The 18,868-nt window shown below is 30.7% G+C and overlaps 3 protein-coding genes across 3 annotated transcripts; 1 reads left to right on the forward strand and 2 right to left on the reverse strand.

Moving 5' to 3' along the window:
- Window positions 1–284: 284 nt before the first annotated feature.
- Window positions 285–3,213, forward strand: LOC123294748 (26S proteasome non-ATPase regulatory subunit 12). Its single transcript, XM_044875884.1, has 3 exons — window positions 285–402; window positions 528–1,307; window positions 2,540–3,213. The coding sequence occupies exons 2-3, from the start codon at window positions 541–543 to the stop codon at window positions 3,183–3,185; spliced, it is 1,413 nt and encodes a 470-aa protein (XP_044731819.1). The 5' UTR covers window positions 285–402; window positions 528–540; the 3' UTR covers window positions 3,186–3,213.
- A 6,001-nt stretch (window positions 3,214–9,214) lies between these two features.
- Window positions 9,215–11,136, reverse strand: LOC123295816 (cytoplasmic dynein 2 light intermediate chain 1). The gene is made up of 3 exons (XM_044877276.1): window positions 11,018–11,136; window positions 10,119–10,443; window positions 9,215–9,999 (listed from the first exon to the last, which is right to left on the reverse strand). Exons 1-3 carry the CDS (start codon window positions 11,120–11,122, stop codon window positions 9,719–9,721), a joined length of 711 nt encoding a protein of 236 aa, XP_044733211.1. The 5' UTR covers window positions 11,123–11,136; the 3' UTR covers window positions 9,215–9,718.
- Window positions 11,137–12,356: 1,220 nt separating this feature from the next.
- LOC123295214 (allantoinase, mitochondrial-like) lies at window positions 12,357–17,347 on the reverse strand. The gene is made up of 8 exons (XM_044876466.1): window positions 17,083–17,347; window positions 15,662–15,813; window positions 15,331–15,592; window positions 14,570–14,609; window positions 14,411–14,507; window positions 13,563–13,749; window positions 13,147–13,503; window positions 12,357–12,497 (listed from the first exon to the last, which is right to left on the reverse strand). The coding sequence occupies exons 1-8, from the start codon at window positions 17,311–17,313 to the stop codon at window positions 12,357–12,359; spliced, it is 1,467 nt and encodes a 488-aa protein (XP_044732401.1). The 5' UTR covers window positions 17,314–17,347.
- Between the last annotated feature and the right edge of the window lie 1,521 nt (window positions 17,348–18,868).

Genomic DNA, 18,868 nt, shown 5'->3' on the forward strand with positions numbered 1-18,868 from the left:
TTATTGGAAGATAGATAGGTAGGTATAGCGAACATTGACTTTAGAGTTATACATGTCACGCGAAATTTTGATTTTACAATTTTTCAGATATATTTTATCGGATATTGATCAGAGAAAGTTTAAAAAATTACACATCCAAAATTATACTATATATTATAATTTCTGTTTTGTGTTATACTACTATTATTATTATATAAAATTATTACTTTAATATTAATTTGGCAAATAATTTTAAAACATTCCCGCTTTTATTTAAAAATTTAAACATGACTGTGCGAATTGCACGATTTTAACCGAGGTGTTCCCTTCAATTGAGTTTTAGTGACACAACTTGAGTTGTCATTCGTATTTAGTACTCGTTTTAATAAAAATTGTATTAATTATTTTAAATTATTAACATAAGTAAGTTTATTAAACATTATTTTATTATAGTTTTTATTTTATTTTCATACTTACATAAAATTTGCGAAACTTATTAAAAATTAAGGTTAGGATGCATAATAACAATGATTTAACGAAATTTGTAGATCCACAACAAAGATGACTGACGTCGAAAATATTGCTACCGATACCGGTCGGATTGTAAAAATGGAAGTAGATTATAGTTCAACTTGTGATGGAAAGATTCCCGAATGTCAGAAAATGGCCGCTAATGGGGATCTACGCGGGGCTTTAGATGCACTTTTAGCTTTGGAGAAACAAACTCGTACAGGAGCTGATGCTACATCCACAGCTCGTGTACTTGTTGCAATTGTTCAAATATGTAAGGATGCACAAGATTGGAATGCTTTATGCGAACATGTTTCAATATTGAGTAAGCGTAGATCTCAATTAAAGCAAGCCATTGGGAAAATGGTGCAAGAATGCTGTAGCTATGTACACGAACATGCAAAAGATCAAAAATTAATGCCTGATACACCGACATATTTGAAAGTAATTGAAACCTTACGACAGGTAACTGAGGGTAAAATTTATGTAGAAGTTGAACGTGCTCGATTAACTTTAGCATTAGCGAAATACAAAGAAAGTATTCAAGATATTACCGGAGCAGCTGAAACAATTCTTGAATTACAAGTTGAAACATATGGTTCAATGGATAAACGAGAGAAAGTTGAAATGATTTTAGAACAAATGCGTTTGTGTCTGAGAAATGAGGATTATATTCGTACACAAATTATATCGAAGAAAGTTAATGCGAAATTCTTCGATGATGAAAGTACTAAAGATTTGAAATTGAAATATTACAATCTTATGCTGAAATTAGATGAACATGAAGGTGCACATTTGGCTGCTTGCAAACATTACAGGTGAGAAATCATATGCTTAAATATGTATTTTTAATTCAAAAGTAAGTTTGTCCTTTTTACGGGTGGTGGAACTCTTGACAGGACACTGTCGAAATAACTACCACCTTCATAACATGAGGATCTCTGATTGTCCCACTTATAGGGCCTATATGGAGGACGATGAAACTACGCAGAAAGCCCACAGTTTCTTCGCCTAGGAAAAGGAGACTTCTGTGCCCTTTTTGAGAACAATCTGTTACCCAAAGGCGAGACGTCTGCGGATAAGAAATCATATTTTAAGCAGATGAAGCTATATGATTCTGTCGGGGCATGCGCCAAAAAGCCCACAGCCTTTCCGTCGTTGCTCCAAAGATTTAAGGTTTCGAACCCTTCTGAATCTGACTCTCCGAAAATTTCTGCAGATGTAAATAACATGTATGAAGGCTTTACCGTCCTGGAAGCAATCCCAGCGGTGAAGCTGTGAGCATTGTGCGTCGAGTCTCACTCGACAGAATCCTATAGCTTCAAGTGCTTAAAATAGCATCTCCCGAAGACGTATATCCTTCGGATGACAGGTTGTTCTCAAGGAAAGTACAGAGAAGTCCCCCCTTGGTCTATGTGCTAGGCACCCATTTGCGGTACCCCTCTTATGTTTTACTATAATTATTGTCCTTTTGCAACAAAAAATATCAACGAGATTTTTTTGTTACTAATCAAAATCAATCAATCATTTAGTTCCTGACCGCCACAAACAGCCTTCCACCGTACACAGTTCTGTGCCATTTTCATGATTTCACTCCAGCTCTCCCTCTTCCTCGATTTCCTTACTGACCCACCTTTTCCAGATTGTCTTCGATTTTCCTCTTTTCTGATGACTGATGGTGTTTCTAATCAAAATACCAATAACGTTTTTTCGAAAACGAGGTAGATTCGATACAAAATTAAAAAAATAAAGTTCTGAAGTTTCTAGCTCCGAAGGGAATCGTTTCCGGGCACACATGTTAGTTATACCAAATTGCTTGTTTTACTTACCTTATTAGCCCTCTCAAACATTGATTATTTATTCTGATGCACCCGGTATAGATTAATTTTGACTCAAATATGCAAAGTTTCTTAGATATCTACCAAAATCTCATATGAAGAACGGTTTCTCGAATCGATTTCAGGCAATTCCTTAGAAAATATTTGTGAGAGTAAAATATTCCAGAGAATTTAAAAAACGGAAACATTTGTAACTAAGTTTTGTATTTTAGGGCATTAATGAACGCTCAAGAATCCGAAACAATGCGTTTAACATCATTATGTAATGCTGTATTGTACTTAATATTAGCCCCGCACGACAACGAACAGTCCGATTTAATGCATCGAATGCTATTAGAACGTGAATTAGATCAAATACAAATATTTAAAGAACTATTAAAATTATTTGTGAATCCAGAATTAATAAAATGGACAAGTTTTTGTAAATTATATAAACAACCATTATGTGAGAAAACAACTGGAACGGAACGTTTAAATGATGTATTCGATGAGACACGTACTCCAAAGGCAAAACAACATTGGAAAGAATTACAAGATCGTATTGTTGAGCATAATATACGTGTTATGGCTAAATATTACACGCGAATATCATTAAAACGTATGGCTGAATTGTTAGATTTAACACCGGCTGAAGCTGAAACTTCGTTATCATCGTTGGTCGTTTGTGGATCAGTGCATGCTAAAACTGATCGACCAGCTGGTGTTGTTTACTTTACACGTTCAAAAGATCCAAATGATATATTAAATGATTGGGCAAATCATTTATCCAGTTTAATGCAACTTGTAAATAAAACAACGCATTTGATCAACAAAGAGGAATGTGTGCACAAACATCTTTTGTCTGTTAAAAACAATTAACCCCCCTTTTTTTTGCTTAAATTTTTCATATATTATTTGTAATAAATAACGTTTAATTTACTAAAATAAATCAATTGAAAATGTCAATGTTTTTTTTACACCTGTTGAATCAAACTTTCTTTTGTTATTAATCTCAAATCTGTCTCTTATGGAGTTCGAATAGACCTTTTTCATTAAAAACAAAAATGCTTTTTGATAATTTTTTATGAAAATATAGGTCGAGTAGAGCCTGTAACTCAAACATTACGCATTTTTAACAATAAAAACACTATGAACAAAATTGTTAAAAAGTCACAATATTTGAAATATTTTAAAACTATTTTTTTGGCTCCACCGCACACGTTATCTGTGATGTCAATCCGACAAGCAATGACAATAAAACAGTGTCAACAGTTGTATTAATATATCACTGTTATCAAATTTAAATGACGCCAAACCAACGTTCGTGTAACATCGTGTGTTTCCGGATCGTTTTCGCCAGTTTGAATTTTAATGATTTTCATTGTCTGTTTTCTCGGTCATATGGCTTCAAAAAAATCGAGGGATAAAATTAGCCCATTTATTAAGACATTTACTTTCATTTAAAAAAAAAGAAAAAAAAATGTGAAAAAGGTCTATTGTGAAAGATAAGTTCATATAACTGGAGGGTGGTGAGGAGGTGAAGGTTCAAGTAACACTTAAGTGGCTAATCTAGCTGGAATGGTACATTTAAAACAATGGTCCCCAAAATTCTTAGTGGTCTCGTAGACCACGCCATGTTTTACCGTTTTGTGTAGACTCCCCGGGTAAGCTAATATCTCATTTTTGAAAATTCATCAACTTCAAATGTGTTTTGACTCATTTCTAATACATTTTTTATACATTTAATCAAACCAAAATAAAATTAAGTACCTATTTATTATATAGGGTGGGTCATTTTAATCTATAATGGCTAATAGCTCGTTTTGCAGTCAACCAATAAAAAAATAACTTAAATAAAATTTGCAGAGAAGTTAATGTTCTGACATCTGATTGTACTTAGTTCTTCGGTTTTCTTTAATAACCATTTTAGTCTGTGACAAATTGGGAAAATTCGTTGGGAAATCGTCGTCGATCTGTTTATGTTTTCAGGTCAAATTAAGACTATCGTGGATTCTCGTTTACATCTCACAGACCTCCAATTCTTTTTATAGCTCACATGGATCTACCTGGACCACTTTGGGAATTAATGAAACAGTAATAATATCTGCTTAGATTTGCAGAGTTCTGAGTAAATAATAAACATATTTTGGACTGTATTTTCATTAAATTACTAATATTATAAATTTAAATACGAAAGTTACTGTCCGTTTGTTTGCTTTCACGTGTAAACCGATTTTGATAAAATTCCGTATAGGGGTGCCTAAAAAACCTTGTGTACATAAGTTACTTTGATTTTTGAATATAAACGAAGTAAAAAAGTTTTATATTAAAATAGTGTGTTCCTTTACGTTTTTAAAAATAGAAATAAGTGAAAACTTGAAATCGAAGGAATGAGAGTCTAAAAGTGCAAGGATACTAAAAGTAATGTTTGTTTATTTTATAGTTTTATAGTCCAGCGAAGCGGGATGATAACGGATAGTTATTTTATATATAAAATACATTTTATTTTAATTTCTTTTATTTAATAATTTTTTTTTCTTTATTTCTAATTCAACTTCTTTAATTTCTAATTCAACTTGTTCTCTTTTCCTAATTATTTCTAAAATTTCTAGTTTCTTTTCATGTTTTTGTTTCTTTAATAGAAATAATTGTTCGGAATAGTCACGAGATACTCGTTTTATATGTATCATATTATTTCGATCATTTTTCTCCGCTTGTTCTTTTGCCAGCACGTTTGTTGACGGTAATATTCGTTCGATTTTTATATTATTAGTCTCTGTGTTAGAATTAAGGGGGTCATCGTCGTCAACAAGAGAAATACAATCTTGGCCATTTATACTTGGTTTAAAATCTTCATGGTGAGAAAGATTTTCGTAAGAAACAGACTCTGTAAAATAAAAATATAAAATCTGATGTGGCTTTTTCTTTATACTTTTACTTGTAGAGAGAAGCTTTTAGAAAATTTTAATTTGATAACTAAAAGAGGTATGGATGCAACTATTTGATAACAATGAGAATTTGAGAACAAAATGGCGACTGTTGAATGTTATTATTTTTCAAACAATGAATAACATTACTTAACTAAATTTACATCCTAAATAAGCTGACCTGCTTTTTTTTAACAAAATTTAAGTTAAAAGAATGTAAAAATTACCATTTAATACTCTACTGAAATTATCTTCACTGTGGTCGTCATGATCATAAACAAATATCCCTTCACCTTCCTAAAAAAATTAACACATTTAATTTTCAATTTTAGGGCCTTTTTAGAAATCTTAGATCGTATATTTCTGAGAAACAAAAAGAAATAATTTGAAATGTAGTTATACGCCTATAACACAATTTTATCAAATAAACAAAAATATTTTTCTGTATATTTTCGCATACAATTTTTACTTTATTATATTATAAAGTATTGTGAGACGGACGCAAAGTATGTTGCGTCCGTCGGTATATCTGTTACCAAGCTGGAGCCTTCAATTTTCAACCGATTTTTCTCAAACTCGATACATAGGTTCAGTTTGATCATAATTCCAGACGATTTTTTCATTTTTTTCCTAGGCCTTTTTTAAGGGTACTTCCCTATAGGCCAAAACAGGATTTTTGGGGTTTTCTCAAAAACGGCTCTAACGAATTCGATTAAACTGGGCACAAGGCTAGATCTTAAGGTGTGCCTTGGATTGGTATAAGCCACATATCCGGGAAACTTCGAGAAGGCCCACATCATTGGGAAAAACTTTTTTTGTTTGGAGATTTCTCAAAAACGGCTCAATCGATTTCGATTAAACTAGGCACAAGGCTAGACTTTAAGGTGTTCCTATGATTGGTATAAGCCACATATCCAGGAAAATTCGACAAGACCCATACTCTTGGGATAAAACTTTTTTTTGGGTTTTTTCAAAGACGGCTCTAACGATTTCGATTAAACTGGGCACAAGGTTAGACCTTAAGGTGTTCCTAGGATTGCTATAACCCACCGTCCGGGGAAATTCGAGAAGGCCCACACCTTAGGGAAAACCTTTTTTTTGGGGTTTTCTCAAAAATGGAACCACGATTTCGATTAAACTTGACACAAGGATAGGCCATAAGGTGTTCTTAGGATTGGTATAAGCCACATATCCGGGAAAATTCGAGAAGGCCACACCCTAGGGAAAACATTTCAAAATACAGAAAATGGTATTTTCTAGGGAGAGGCTGAGGGGACAGCAGTGAAACTTCGTATAATAAAAAAGACCTTAATTTAACGTAAAACTTAATTAAGCCAAATTAGTGAAGTTAATAAACTAAAGCTTTTCCTTGTTTTTAAATAATTCTTACAATTGGCTGCTTTCAATCAAAATATTACAAGAATAATATATCAATTTTATAATATAATAAAGTCTTGTCCGATGTTTCGGACCGTTTATTTGACTTGTTTGACTATATCCAGTTTTTGAAAGTAAATTAAATTGCTCGCGATTTCTTGCTAAGTTACTAGTTTTAAATTGGTACGTGTTCTTTTCATTAAACTATTGTTATCGAACATTTTAATAAAAATTTTGAATGGTATTCGTAATTTAAGCCTAGTATAAATACACAAAGTTAAAGTATAACATATAACAAAGTTATATAATGACTCTCGATTTGGCATTTGAGCTATATGCGCACACTCAGAACGTTAATAGTTATTCTTTATCCATGTTGTGATTTTATATGTCTCTGGTCATTTTGAATATAGTTTTAAGCTAAACGCAAAAATCAAAGGCGTCCGTTGAATACGCAAATTGTGGTCAACTGATTTCCACTTCTAAATTAGTCCATTTAATATTCGTTTTTAGGTCTTTAAATCGTAAAACGGTATATTTTTGTGAAATAAAAAGGAATAATTTGGAATATTGATATACCTCTATTACGTAATTTTAACAGATACACAAAAATATACACCTTGTTAGCGGCAATTCTTAATCTCCTTCTTTCCCTTTTTTGTATATTTCCATATAATTCTTTGACTTGTTTAATAGATCTTTGTCCAGTTTTTGAATGTAAATTAAATTGCTCAGCGATTTCTTGCCAAGTTGTTTGTTTTAAATTGCTAGTTGCATGATCAGTTTTTGTACTATCAACAATATATTTATATGGCTTTACTAATTGGGTTAAAAATTCTTTTTCTTCATCTAAAAAATTTTTAGCACGTTTTTTTTTCATTGAATTATCGGTTTCGGTCATATTTATAAAAATCTTGATGATCTCTGGTTCGAATAATATACGAAATTTAATCCTAAGTATAAACATAAACGCCTAAAGGATAACATAAATTTTTATATATTAATGTCTTATAAAAAAAATTCAAGCTTAATGAATTTATAACTCGCCTTAAATTTAAAAAAAATGTATTTATTTTAAATTCGATAAATTTAATGAAAATACAATTATTTATTTTTAATTTATAGTTTTAACCAGAGTTAAAAATTAATCCTCGATTTGACATTTATGCTTTATGCGCACACTCTGATTTTGATAACGTTAAAATTATAATGTAGGTTTAAAATTAAAAAAAAAATGTTTCCCTGAATAGTATAGAGTATAGACGATTAAAATTAATTTTAATTTAAATCAAATTTATTTTTTATCCTGAATAATTTTGAATTCGCCTAGATGTTAAAGAAAGACTATTTACCTTTGAAAATTCACTACTTATAATACTTAAAATACTTGAAAATTCACTATTTAAAATATATGATCTAAGCTATTTACCAATTGCTTTATCTTTGAACAGGGGCGGATTTACGAATTTGCTGCCCATTGGCAGGCATCAAAGTGCCGCCTTTTTTTATAAACAAAAATCTGTTTTATTTATTTGGAAATTGAAAAATATTTAATATAATATATGAAATAACTTTTTAATCGTAAGTAAGGTTTACAAAACAAAAAAACAATTCATTTTTCAATTATTTCAATGTACATTTTTACGCCGGACTTTTTCAACAGCAAATGAATCGATGATTTTGTTCAGATCAACTTGTAGCAAAGTTTCAACTTCAATACATATTATAGCCAAAGAATTTAGTCTGTTCTCAAAATGAACGTTCCGCAGTACAATCAGTGTTGCCAACTTTCAATTCTCAAACCCACTAAACAGACGATAGAAAACCACTAGAAAACCACTAAGACTTCTGCCATAATAAAAATTAAAAACTTTTAATTTATTATGAAGCAAATAATTGAAAATTTAAAAATTATATTTCTGAAATTCTATTTAGATTTTTATGATGATGTTCAAATAACTTGAGGTTAATAAAAATTCAATTAATATGTATGAAAACAGTTCTTTATATAAAATAGAAAAACAATAGAGTACACATTTTTACTCTATAGCAAACAATTTTTACCTATATTCATCTATGAATAAAAACCACTAAAAAAAACCACTAACCACTAAAAAGTAAATAATCCCACTAACAAAATATAAAAACTGCTAGTTTTAGTAGTAAAACCACTAAGTTGGGAACACTGAGTACAATTTGCTACTGCAGTGCAAGTAAACATTCTAGCATTCTAGTCTCTGACATGGTACAGTTGACCAAAACAAGACGGAAGGTTAGGTTATAGTATTTCTGAGAAACGTTCTAAAACTTCCAGGATAGTGACATTCGCGAACATAGTGACTAGATATAGTTTAAGTGAAGTGGCGACTTTTTCAAATGATTGTTTCACGCAAAATTGACTAAAATTGAAAATAATTCACATTTTTATTAAACAAAAAAATTTTTAATAATTGAATTTTTTGCCTACTTTGCCTACAAAGGAAACAGTGAAATAAAAAGTTCTTTATTTTTGTAAAAACAATGTATTCTCATATATACTATTTACATTTTGTTCATTAGATAAGATGTATTGATGAAATTAATTTAATTAATTAGGATGTTATATTATACTATCATTAAAAGATTCGGTAGGAGTGTGCATGCTATAGAATTGATTACGACTTTAGTGCTTACTTAGTCCGAATCCAGCAGTGGTGTCTCTCCAGCTATAGTCTATTAAGCTCGAATCCAGCCACCAATATTTCAGATGAGACTTAAAACGTCTTACTAATTCAAAAGAAGAGTTTTTCAGAATTAGTAAATCTTTTTAAGCCTATCATTTGAAATATTTCCACTAGGGTTCTGAAATATTTTTAACCGTTGAGTTCAAAAATGGGACACGAAGTATTACAGAGAACGGAGGTTATGTTTACCTTTGTTTTAAACGGAATTGAATTATTTTATTCGGAATATATTTTCTTTGATAGCAATAAAAGTTATAAATTTTTTTTGGAAAGAACAAATTTAATATTTTTTGCTCAAATCCAGAGAATTTATACCTTTGCCCGGAAATCGCAGACACGCCTCGAAAACCCGACACTCCGGCCCAAAACCGAAGGGGTAGGAGCCCTAAAATTGTCGATTATATGCATTACATAATTGTTCTAATGAACATGCGTTTATTCCTAAATCACTCCATGAATCGCTCGATGGAGTAATGTACAATGGTGTATGATAATCTTTAGATAGAGCGGCACGAGAATTTCCTGAACTCCAAATAATACTATTCAATAGCTCACCAAATCGTTTAACTAATGCAGGAATTTCATGACTGTAGAATATAAGATGTGCTGATCTCAATAATGCTATTCCACGTAAAAATTTACACACATTTTTTTTCATTTCTGATTCTAAAAACAAGAAAATAAACAAATTTGATTTTTAAATTCTGTGGATAAATTCCAAAAACACCCTGCAAGTAGGTATTGTTTAGTCTTAGTCTATCAAAATGCACTATTCTGAAACTTACCTAAATTTTGAAAAATATCGTATTTACTACCAATAATAATAATATTCTCTGGAGAAAATCCCGATACGTTATTGAAAATTTGTTGAGCATCTAAAGTAATTGAATTTGGTCGTGATAAATCGAAAACTATCAGAAATAAAACCGGTTTAAATTGTCTTTCTGGTTTAAGAATTGTCGATATTACTTTTGGCGATATTGTTTCTAGCATTTCCCAAATGTGACAAATTTTATTTGTTTTTCGGCTCCATGAGTATTCTATTCCTGGTGCTCTTTTTCCATTTGGGGGATTTTTGCCTAGCCATTGAGCAATTATTGATGATTTACCCTAGTAAAATTAAACGCATTTATTTATTTTATTATTAATTTTTAAAATCAGCGTAGACATTGACAATAAATCGATACTGAGCGTTTGAAGTTTTCTAAGCACCTAAAACTGCCGATCAGTAGAAATTCCGTGCTCATTTGTACCTTGAAATTTTTTCATTGAGTAGGATGAAATAAGTTGCTAATTTAATATCGGAGCAATTTTTATGCATAGCGATTAATTATCAATACCTAGTAATTGCGTTTTACTATTCCTTTGAAAGGGTCAGCACTAAAGGACCCAGCAACGTTTTTGAGTTATGTGCGCGTTGGAATGTCAACATTTCTGTCAAAACAATACGCGTTTTTCGAAAATATTTAAGGAACATTTATTTTGGGGTTGAAGTGTGAGTTTAAGATTGGTGAGTAGTGTACTACAAAACCTCTCGAGCTTTTATAGTATTTAAAAGTGCAATTTTCTCAATAGCGAATTGCTCAGTGTTGTCGGACTAACTAATTTTTTAGCTTGTTGTAAATCATTCTAAAAAATATTCGCTGTTTATGACTTATTACATGTATTCTTTTTATTTGTTTACCGATACAGAAGCTCCAAGAATAAGTATTGCCTTGTCAGTAATCTCTTTTTCAGCATCATTTTTCATTGACAGAGTTATTGCAATGTCTCTTAAAGTTTGAATCATGTTTATTTAAGCTTTATTTTAATTAAAATTTGTAACTAAACTTATTATAAAACTTTTAAAACATTTAGACAGCGTAAATTATTTAAGCATATTTGTTTATATGTTTATGTTTATATGAACAAATATTGCCTAGCAACAATATTACTATTTTAAAGGTGTATTCACACTATATCGACAATATCGATCGATAAAGCAAACGTCAAAAACAATTCCGAATCAGAAATCTGTAATTTATGGTAATGTCAAATTTAATTTAATTTTTTTTTTATATATCTTTAAAAATTATAGCTCATGTGTTATTCTGATATATGAGCTATATTATAGTTAAGTTTTATTCAAATCTATTCATTAGTTTTTGCGTGAAAACAAACAAACCTCCTTACTTTCACATTTATAATATATAGGGATACATATGTGTATGTATCGATTTTCGCTGATTCGCTTTTTAGAATTTTGATGTTTATCTTAAAAATCGAATACAAAATTATGGAAAGTAAATAATATAAATATGTAATTCAAGCATTATTTTAACCATAAAATGCCAGTAAAAACCTTATCAGGGATTAAAAATTTTGTATATAAAGACGAATTTTTTCATCCAAAAAGTTTTTAAATATAGGCAATTATTTAAACAAATATGTTAAATATAGTATAAAAATGTCTAAAAATGATCAAAGTTGCACACATTTTTAGCAAAGAAAATATAAGCTGCAATAAAAGGGCTTAAAATAATGCTTGAATTACTAAATACTCGGATATATCTTCAATTCACAAAGTAAGGAAATATGGAACTAGGTTTTTATTTTCATTAACCGTTTTTTACACTACAAATCATATATCTTCTTGTTACAAATTTTTCTCTGGGAAAAACAAAAAGCTGCTAAAGTAAGTGACGTAAAATTTATCAAATTTGTACAAAAAGATTGAACAAATATGTTTGTCAAAGCATGATAATGTCTGTATAGCCACTTTTAGATTAGATAATTTTCAATATCTCAATGTTTTTCACTCTAATAATATTTTTTGTATAAATATTTAGAAAACACTTAATTTTATACTTATTGTAAGAACTGGTTGAGTATTTTTGGACCACACCAAGGAATCATCCATGAAGGAAGGGGGGGGGGGGGTCAAGAATTCCAATTGAATAAAAGCTTTAAAAAATAGGGGAATAATATACTAGACAAATATTTAAAAAAAAGTATATTTAAAATTTAATATTAAAAAAAAAACACTAATTTTTTACACCTTTCTTAATATTTAATTTACCCAAAGGTGTTTCCGAAAATCCTTCATCTTTATCGTACACTTTCAGACCGCGAACAAATGTTTTATAAACTTTCCCATAAAATTCCATATTTAAATATGGCGTTATCTGAAAAACAATACTTCATTAAAAAAATTTCAAATTTTAATTTTTCGTTAAAAAATTGTTTTTTGTTTTTATACATTGGTCATAGTTTTCTGTCACAAAATTTATTGAAATGTTTAATAAACTGATGTTTATTTGGCATTAGCTATGAACTACCCGCTTTGCTAGGCAACATTCCTACTTTCATCCCTCCCCTATAGCCCCTTGCGTAGGGGTTATAGTCTTGTAATATGTACACGCGCCATTCTCTTTTATTTGATACCCCATATTCGTCCCCACTTTCTCCCTCTACCTTTCCACTCCCTGAAGGTTAAAGATAAACAAAATAATCCTTGAAGCTGGTTGTATATCTTTTTAATATTTGAGCTTAATCGATGCACAACTTTTTAAGTTTTTAAGCACATCCCTTTCAATCTTTATTTCAACCCCTGATTCTAAATTATGCATGTATTATTCATAAAAGCCTTCCTCTTAAATCACTCTATCTATTAGAAAAAACCACAGCAATATATCCTTTAAAGATCTAAGCATCCTTAAGGGACATGATAGGTATAAACTGCGGCAAGCGACTTTGTTCTTATACGCTACTATGAATTAATTAATGTAGTATTGCCTAATTTGCCAGGGATAACCTTTTTAGTCTATGACTTACCTTATTTTTCATCTCAATATCAGATTGTTTGACTACAAATGTTTCATTTTGATTCCATACGACAAAATCTGCATCTAAACCTTCTTTTAATTGACCTTTTTTACTTTCTAAACCAATCAATTTTGATGGACCTTTACATAAGAAATGTGAAACATCCAACAAATTTAAGCCACGTTTACGAGCCTCCGTCCAAAATAATGATAATCCAAATTGTACAGATGCAATTCCACCCCAAGCTTTCATGAAATCTGCGGGTTTCTCAGTGTTGTTCAAAAATTTTAAATTTGGTGTACATGGAGAATGATCAGATACAACTTGATCGATATCGTGGTTTTGTAAGGCTGCCCACAAGAGTTCCTAGAAAAATTCATAAAATTTAAGAAGTATTCTATGATTTTGATTATTGATAATTTTACCCGATTTTCATGATCCCTTATTGGAGGGCAACATTTATATTGCGTTTTACCCTGTGGAATTTCTTCGGAACTAAATGTTAAATAATGGTGACATGTTTCGACAGTTAGATTCTTATTTTTTGCTCTAAATTTACGTAAAATAGGCAATGCTTTGGCAGCTGCTAAGTGGACAATGTGGCAACGAACACTAGAATCCAAAAAATTAAATAACAAGTGAAAACAAACAATTTACTGAGTTAATTGTTGAAATACCATATATAGACAGTGTTGATTAGGCAATCGTTTGTTTTTTTAAGTCATGTAAGTAAAGAAAGATAGCCACTCTTACACTCAAAGTAATAAGAGTATCTTTCTTCTCACTTCCTCAGTGAACATATTATTTTCTATAAACAAACACATACATATATACGATAAAAGTATACTTGATACAATACAGTACATAAATACTATATAATGCCTAATTTGCGTCCTCACGGGTAAACAGTGATGTTTACGAAAAAATATTTCAAACAAAAGTTGTTCATTTTTTTACTTTTAAAGTTTTGTTCTATCTCTAATGGCTTACAAGATACGGACCTAAGACCCAATTCACCTATGCTGCTCATTTACTAACTCAACCTCACTTTTTACATCCAGAGCATGCTATAAAAATTTCAGCTTGATATATCTTTTCGTTTTTGAGTTATCGTGTCCGCAGACGGACAGACAGACAGGCATTGCAAAAATTTGTTCGCAGCATCAATATTCTTAAGCGTTACAAACTTGGGACTAAACTTAGCATACCTTCATATATTACATATATACAGGAAATACAAATTGTAAAAAAGTATAAAAAAATGCATACAAACCTATGTTTTGCACATAATTCGGTGACAATTTTAATAGCTTCAACTTCCATTTCATCTGGACGACTTTCCAAAAATGTTTCGTAAATTGTGGGATCACCTGAAATTACATTTGCACAGTTAGGGAAAGTTAGTTTTCGAGGTATGTTTTGAATGACTTACCGATTGGTGTTGTATTATTCAGTTCTAATTCGGCATGAAACTAAAAAAATATGTACTTAGTTTACAAGTAATTAAAAAAGCTTATTCGTGTTGAAGAACAAGAAAAAGGCGATCCCAAATGACAGGGACATATTTTCAACTCTCCTAATGACTGAGTACCCAGGTGGAAAAATATTTGAAGAAAGAATAAATCTTAATAAGTCTTAGGAACTTTGAAAAAGTCTTAGGAACTCTGAAAAATCTTAGAAACTTTGAATAACTCTGAATTTCTCAACGTCTTTTGGAGTGGCTAATTCAGACTTAATAAGTCATGGATAACTCTGAATTAGACAGTTCAAAAACGTTGAGAAATCCAGAATTATTCAGAGTTCTTAATACTTTTTCAGAGTTCTTAAGATTTTTTAAGAGTTTCTACGAGTAATTTGCACTTATTCTTTCTTCAAATATTTTTTCCACCAGAATTGATGCACATCCTTTCAACTCTCAAAGAGCTATATAGAAAACGAATCAGGTATGGTAAAGGGTAAAAGAGCGAGTGTCGTCACGAGCTCAATACCGGGTTGGTTTAAAAGGCCTTTTACTTGATAGGTTTCGCATTACTCCTCCAGCCAATTCCAAGGCCTTATTTTAAATATACAGGTTGGACCATTTTTTATTGGCTAACTACAAAACGACCTATTAGCCATAATATATTAAAATGATCCACCCCACCCTGTATGTTAAAAATACTCAAATTGTAAAAAATTACGAAATTTGGTTACCGCTAATACAGAATTCGTCCCTTCCAAAGCTTGCAAGGCTAATTGAATATCTTCTTGATTAACATTTGGAAACTCATCAACACCACTTGGACATAGAAAACATTTAAAACCAACAACACCAGCTTCCACAAGTTTGACCAACTCATTTTGATTTCCAGGTATAACACCACCCCAAAATCCAAGATCCACATAATTTTTACCCTCGGCAGCTTTTAATTTTGTGTTAAAATTTTCTATCGTTGTGGTTGGTGGAATTGAGTTTCTAGGAAAAATTTTACAATTAAATTTTATTCGTTGTTTTCTGGATAATTTTCTCAGTTTTTTGGTTTACAATGGCATATCGATGATTGTTGTAACACCTCCTTTAGCTGCAGCTCGTGTTGCTGTGGTATATCCTTCCCAGTCGGTTCGCCCTGGTTCGTTTACATGGACATGTGAGTCCACAACTCCTGGCATTATTACCAGATCTCCAAAATCAATTACCTAAAACATTCAAGCATTTTTATCGAACTCGCTACCTTAAAATTTTAATAAAATCAAAAAACCCTGGTGAAAAAAAATTGAATAAAGAATATAGGTGAATTTCTTAACGTTTTTCAGAGTTCCTAAGACTTTTTCTCTGTCGCAAATTTCTCCTTATATAAGTCAATATTGGATCTGTTCGTCAGAAAAAAAGCGAGCCCGCAGATTCTGTTCAAATCAGCACCCGTTATAAATTTTTTGCGGGTAGAAAGAAATGGGTAATGTATACTTCTTTTAGACAGCGTGTTTTATGCTGCATAATTCGATTGATCTAATTTTCATTCGCCTTCGGTAAAGAATCGAAAAATAAGACACCAAAAATGACTTCAAAAAATAGATTAGAGATATGTAAAATCAAGATATTTGCATACAGGGTGTTTTATAATTGACTGCAAGACACCGCACTTCCTAAATAAGCATATAAAAACGAATGAAAAGCATTTTACCAAATTTCGATCCAAGGCCTAATTTCTGAGATATTGCTATTGGAAAAATTCAAAATTCAATATGTATATATATATATATATATACCAAAAACGAAATACCTTTTATTTTCATCTTTAATTATTTATAACGGTTGCAATTTTTTATGTGATAAAAAACGCTTCTGGCACATTTTCCTAGACATCATTCCGAATCCAACGAGCTAACAAACGAATTTTTACGACCAGTATTTCGATATTTCAGCAATTTGAACCTCTTGATTAGACTATAAGTATAACAACGGAGTATAACTTTTAGGAGACTATGAGACTATAATGAGTAAAGGCCATTTATGAATATGGTGTTTTTGCAGTGAAAACTTCTTTAGGCACGTTAAGCACTTTTTGATGAACAAAAATCATGAAACTCGCGTTATCGCCACGCTCCATACATACCACATTGAAAACAGCGGTTCTCGCCCGATCACTGAAGTTAAACAGCATTGCGCACACTTAGTTCTAGGATGAGTGACCGCTTGAAAACATTGTGCGTTGTTGCTTTTTTTATTATTTACAATAGTTTTTTATACACACGTTAATAATTTCAATTTACAAATTATGAAATTTTAATTATTTATACTATAATTAATTAAAAAAAAAAAACAGTTATTCCAAAGTTTTAAGTTTTCACTTCCGTTGACAGTCCCTATGACTGACTATCTTTTTTTTATGCATTTTAATAAACAGCGAAAACGTCTCGAGGACGTAAAAAAATTACAATAATCTAGAAACGTTCCTTTTAATTTACCTCAAATGAATTTGGATCCATTGTATCTAAATCTGGTTTCGTGAGTATTTTAGATATTTTACCATCCTGATCAACAACAATTCCAGCTTCTTCGACACTATCTGGTAACACAACGCTTGTGCTTCGATATAATTTTAAAGTTGCCATATTTGTTCTAAAAAATATTAAAAATATTATGATTGAAACAACCAATGGTACAATCATTATGAATATCCAATTAAGAGTCTTCATTATTTTTTTTTGTGGATTCAACTCTTATATTAAATTTATAGTATAAAAATATTTCCAAATTTTTTTAATATTTGGTTTTCAACGAAAATATTTGTGATATTTTATGCAGGTAATCCAGAAGGATTTAAAAATAATTGCATTTTAACATAAAAAAATTAAATAAATGTTTAAACGGTAATAAAAAAATAAATAATGCACGTTTTTTTATGATAGTATTGTTTTATTAATTTCTAAAAATATAATTTACATTTACAAAATTAGCAAAACAAAATCATTAATTTGTAAATCCTTTATAAATCTATTTTGCAAAGTTTCCAATATTGGTGTGGGATCAGGTGTACGATTTGACAGCCATTTCAGAATAGTGGAAAAAACAAAGCTTTGACAAAAATAAAATTTTCCTCATAAATTAAAATTGCAGAGTGGTCAAACTTTCTAACGAATGAAATCTGTATTTTATGAAAATTTGCATCTGGGTGTGCGGTATAAAAATTTGTAATTGTGCCAAAACTTTCAATTAGAAGGTGGACAAATGATGGACAAACGAATCCAATCAGAAAATTAGAGGTGCTATTTCACGGAGCTATGTGTACATTTTGAAATTAACATAATTTTAACCGACTTCAAAAAAGGAGAAGGCTCGACTGTATTTTTTTGTTGTTAATTTTTGTTTCCTCAGAACTTTCGTCTTTGTGAACCGATTATGATGATTCTTTTTTATTTGAACCTCGTGTGGTCCCATTTCAATTTGATCCAGTTCTGACAATGGCATCCATGAGAAAACAATATAAGTCTTAAATTTGAATTAATTATGTGCGCGACAAATGGACGAATAATTCAATATCACGCCAACCGATTTCGATTATCCTTTTTTTAGTAACAAATTAGTTAGTGTACTTCAGATTCACTAAAAGTCACAAAATAAAAAACTTTTATAAAATAAAAAAACCGAACTCAAAAAAGAAATTCTTAAACAAATTATAATATGCACTAAAAAGTAAAAAAATAACCATATAATATAATATAGTTATAATTATTGTTATTTTTGGAGCCGGTGTCAGCCAAGTTAATGTAGCAAACTGTTCTGTCAGAGTTGTTCCCTTGGCTGACACCGACTACAAAAATAACAATAATTGTAACTGGGGATAAAAATATTGCTTTATCAGTGGATAAAAAGCATAATACTGTTCATGATTTTTCTTTGTGCCCATCAAAAATTCAGACAATTAGGTGAGAACCATTTTCTATAAGGTTTGTGCGTCGTCCTCCCCAACCGTTTTGAAATGAGTATCAAATTCTACACTTGGCTCTAGATCTTTTATTATACCCCATACGGGAGGCTTTAGTATCTCGAACGGATCAAGGTTTTTTAGGATATAATTATTTTTTGCATTTGTGATCATATTTTTAATTGGAAAATAAGTGTAGGTAAATTACTTGCTTATACAGGGTATTATCATTAATAGCGAAAATAAATTTTTCAGGTGAGTGTGACACTTACGGTCTACAGCATCAACCTGCCAGATGATGAACATAATTATCTGTAACTGTAACT

Source organism: Chrysoperla carnea, chromosome 3, assembly GCF_905475395.1.
Source record: "Chrysoperla carnea chromosome 3, inChrCarn1.1, whole genome shotgun sequence".
Lineage (NCBI taxonomy): Eukaryota > Metazoa > Arthropoda > Insecta > Neuroptera > Chrysopidae > Chrysoperla > Chrysoperla carnea.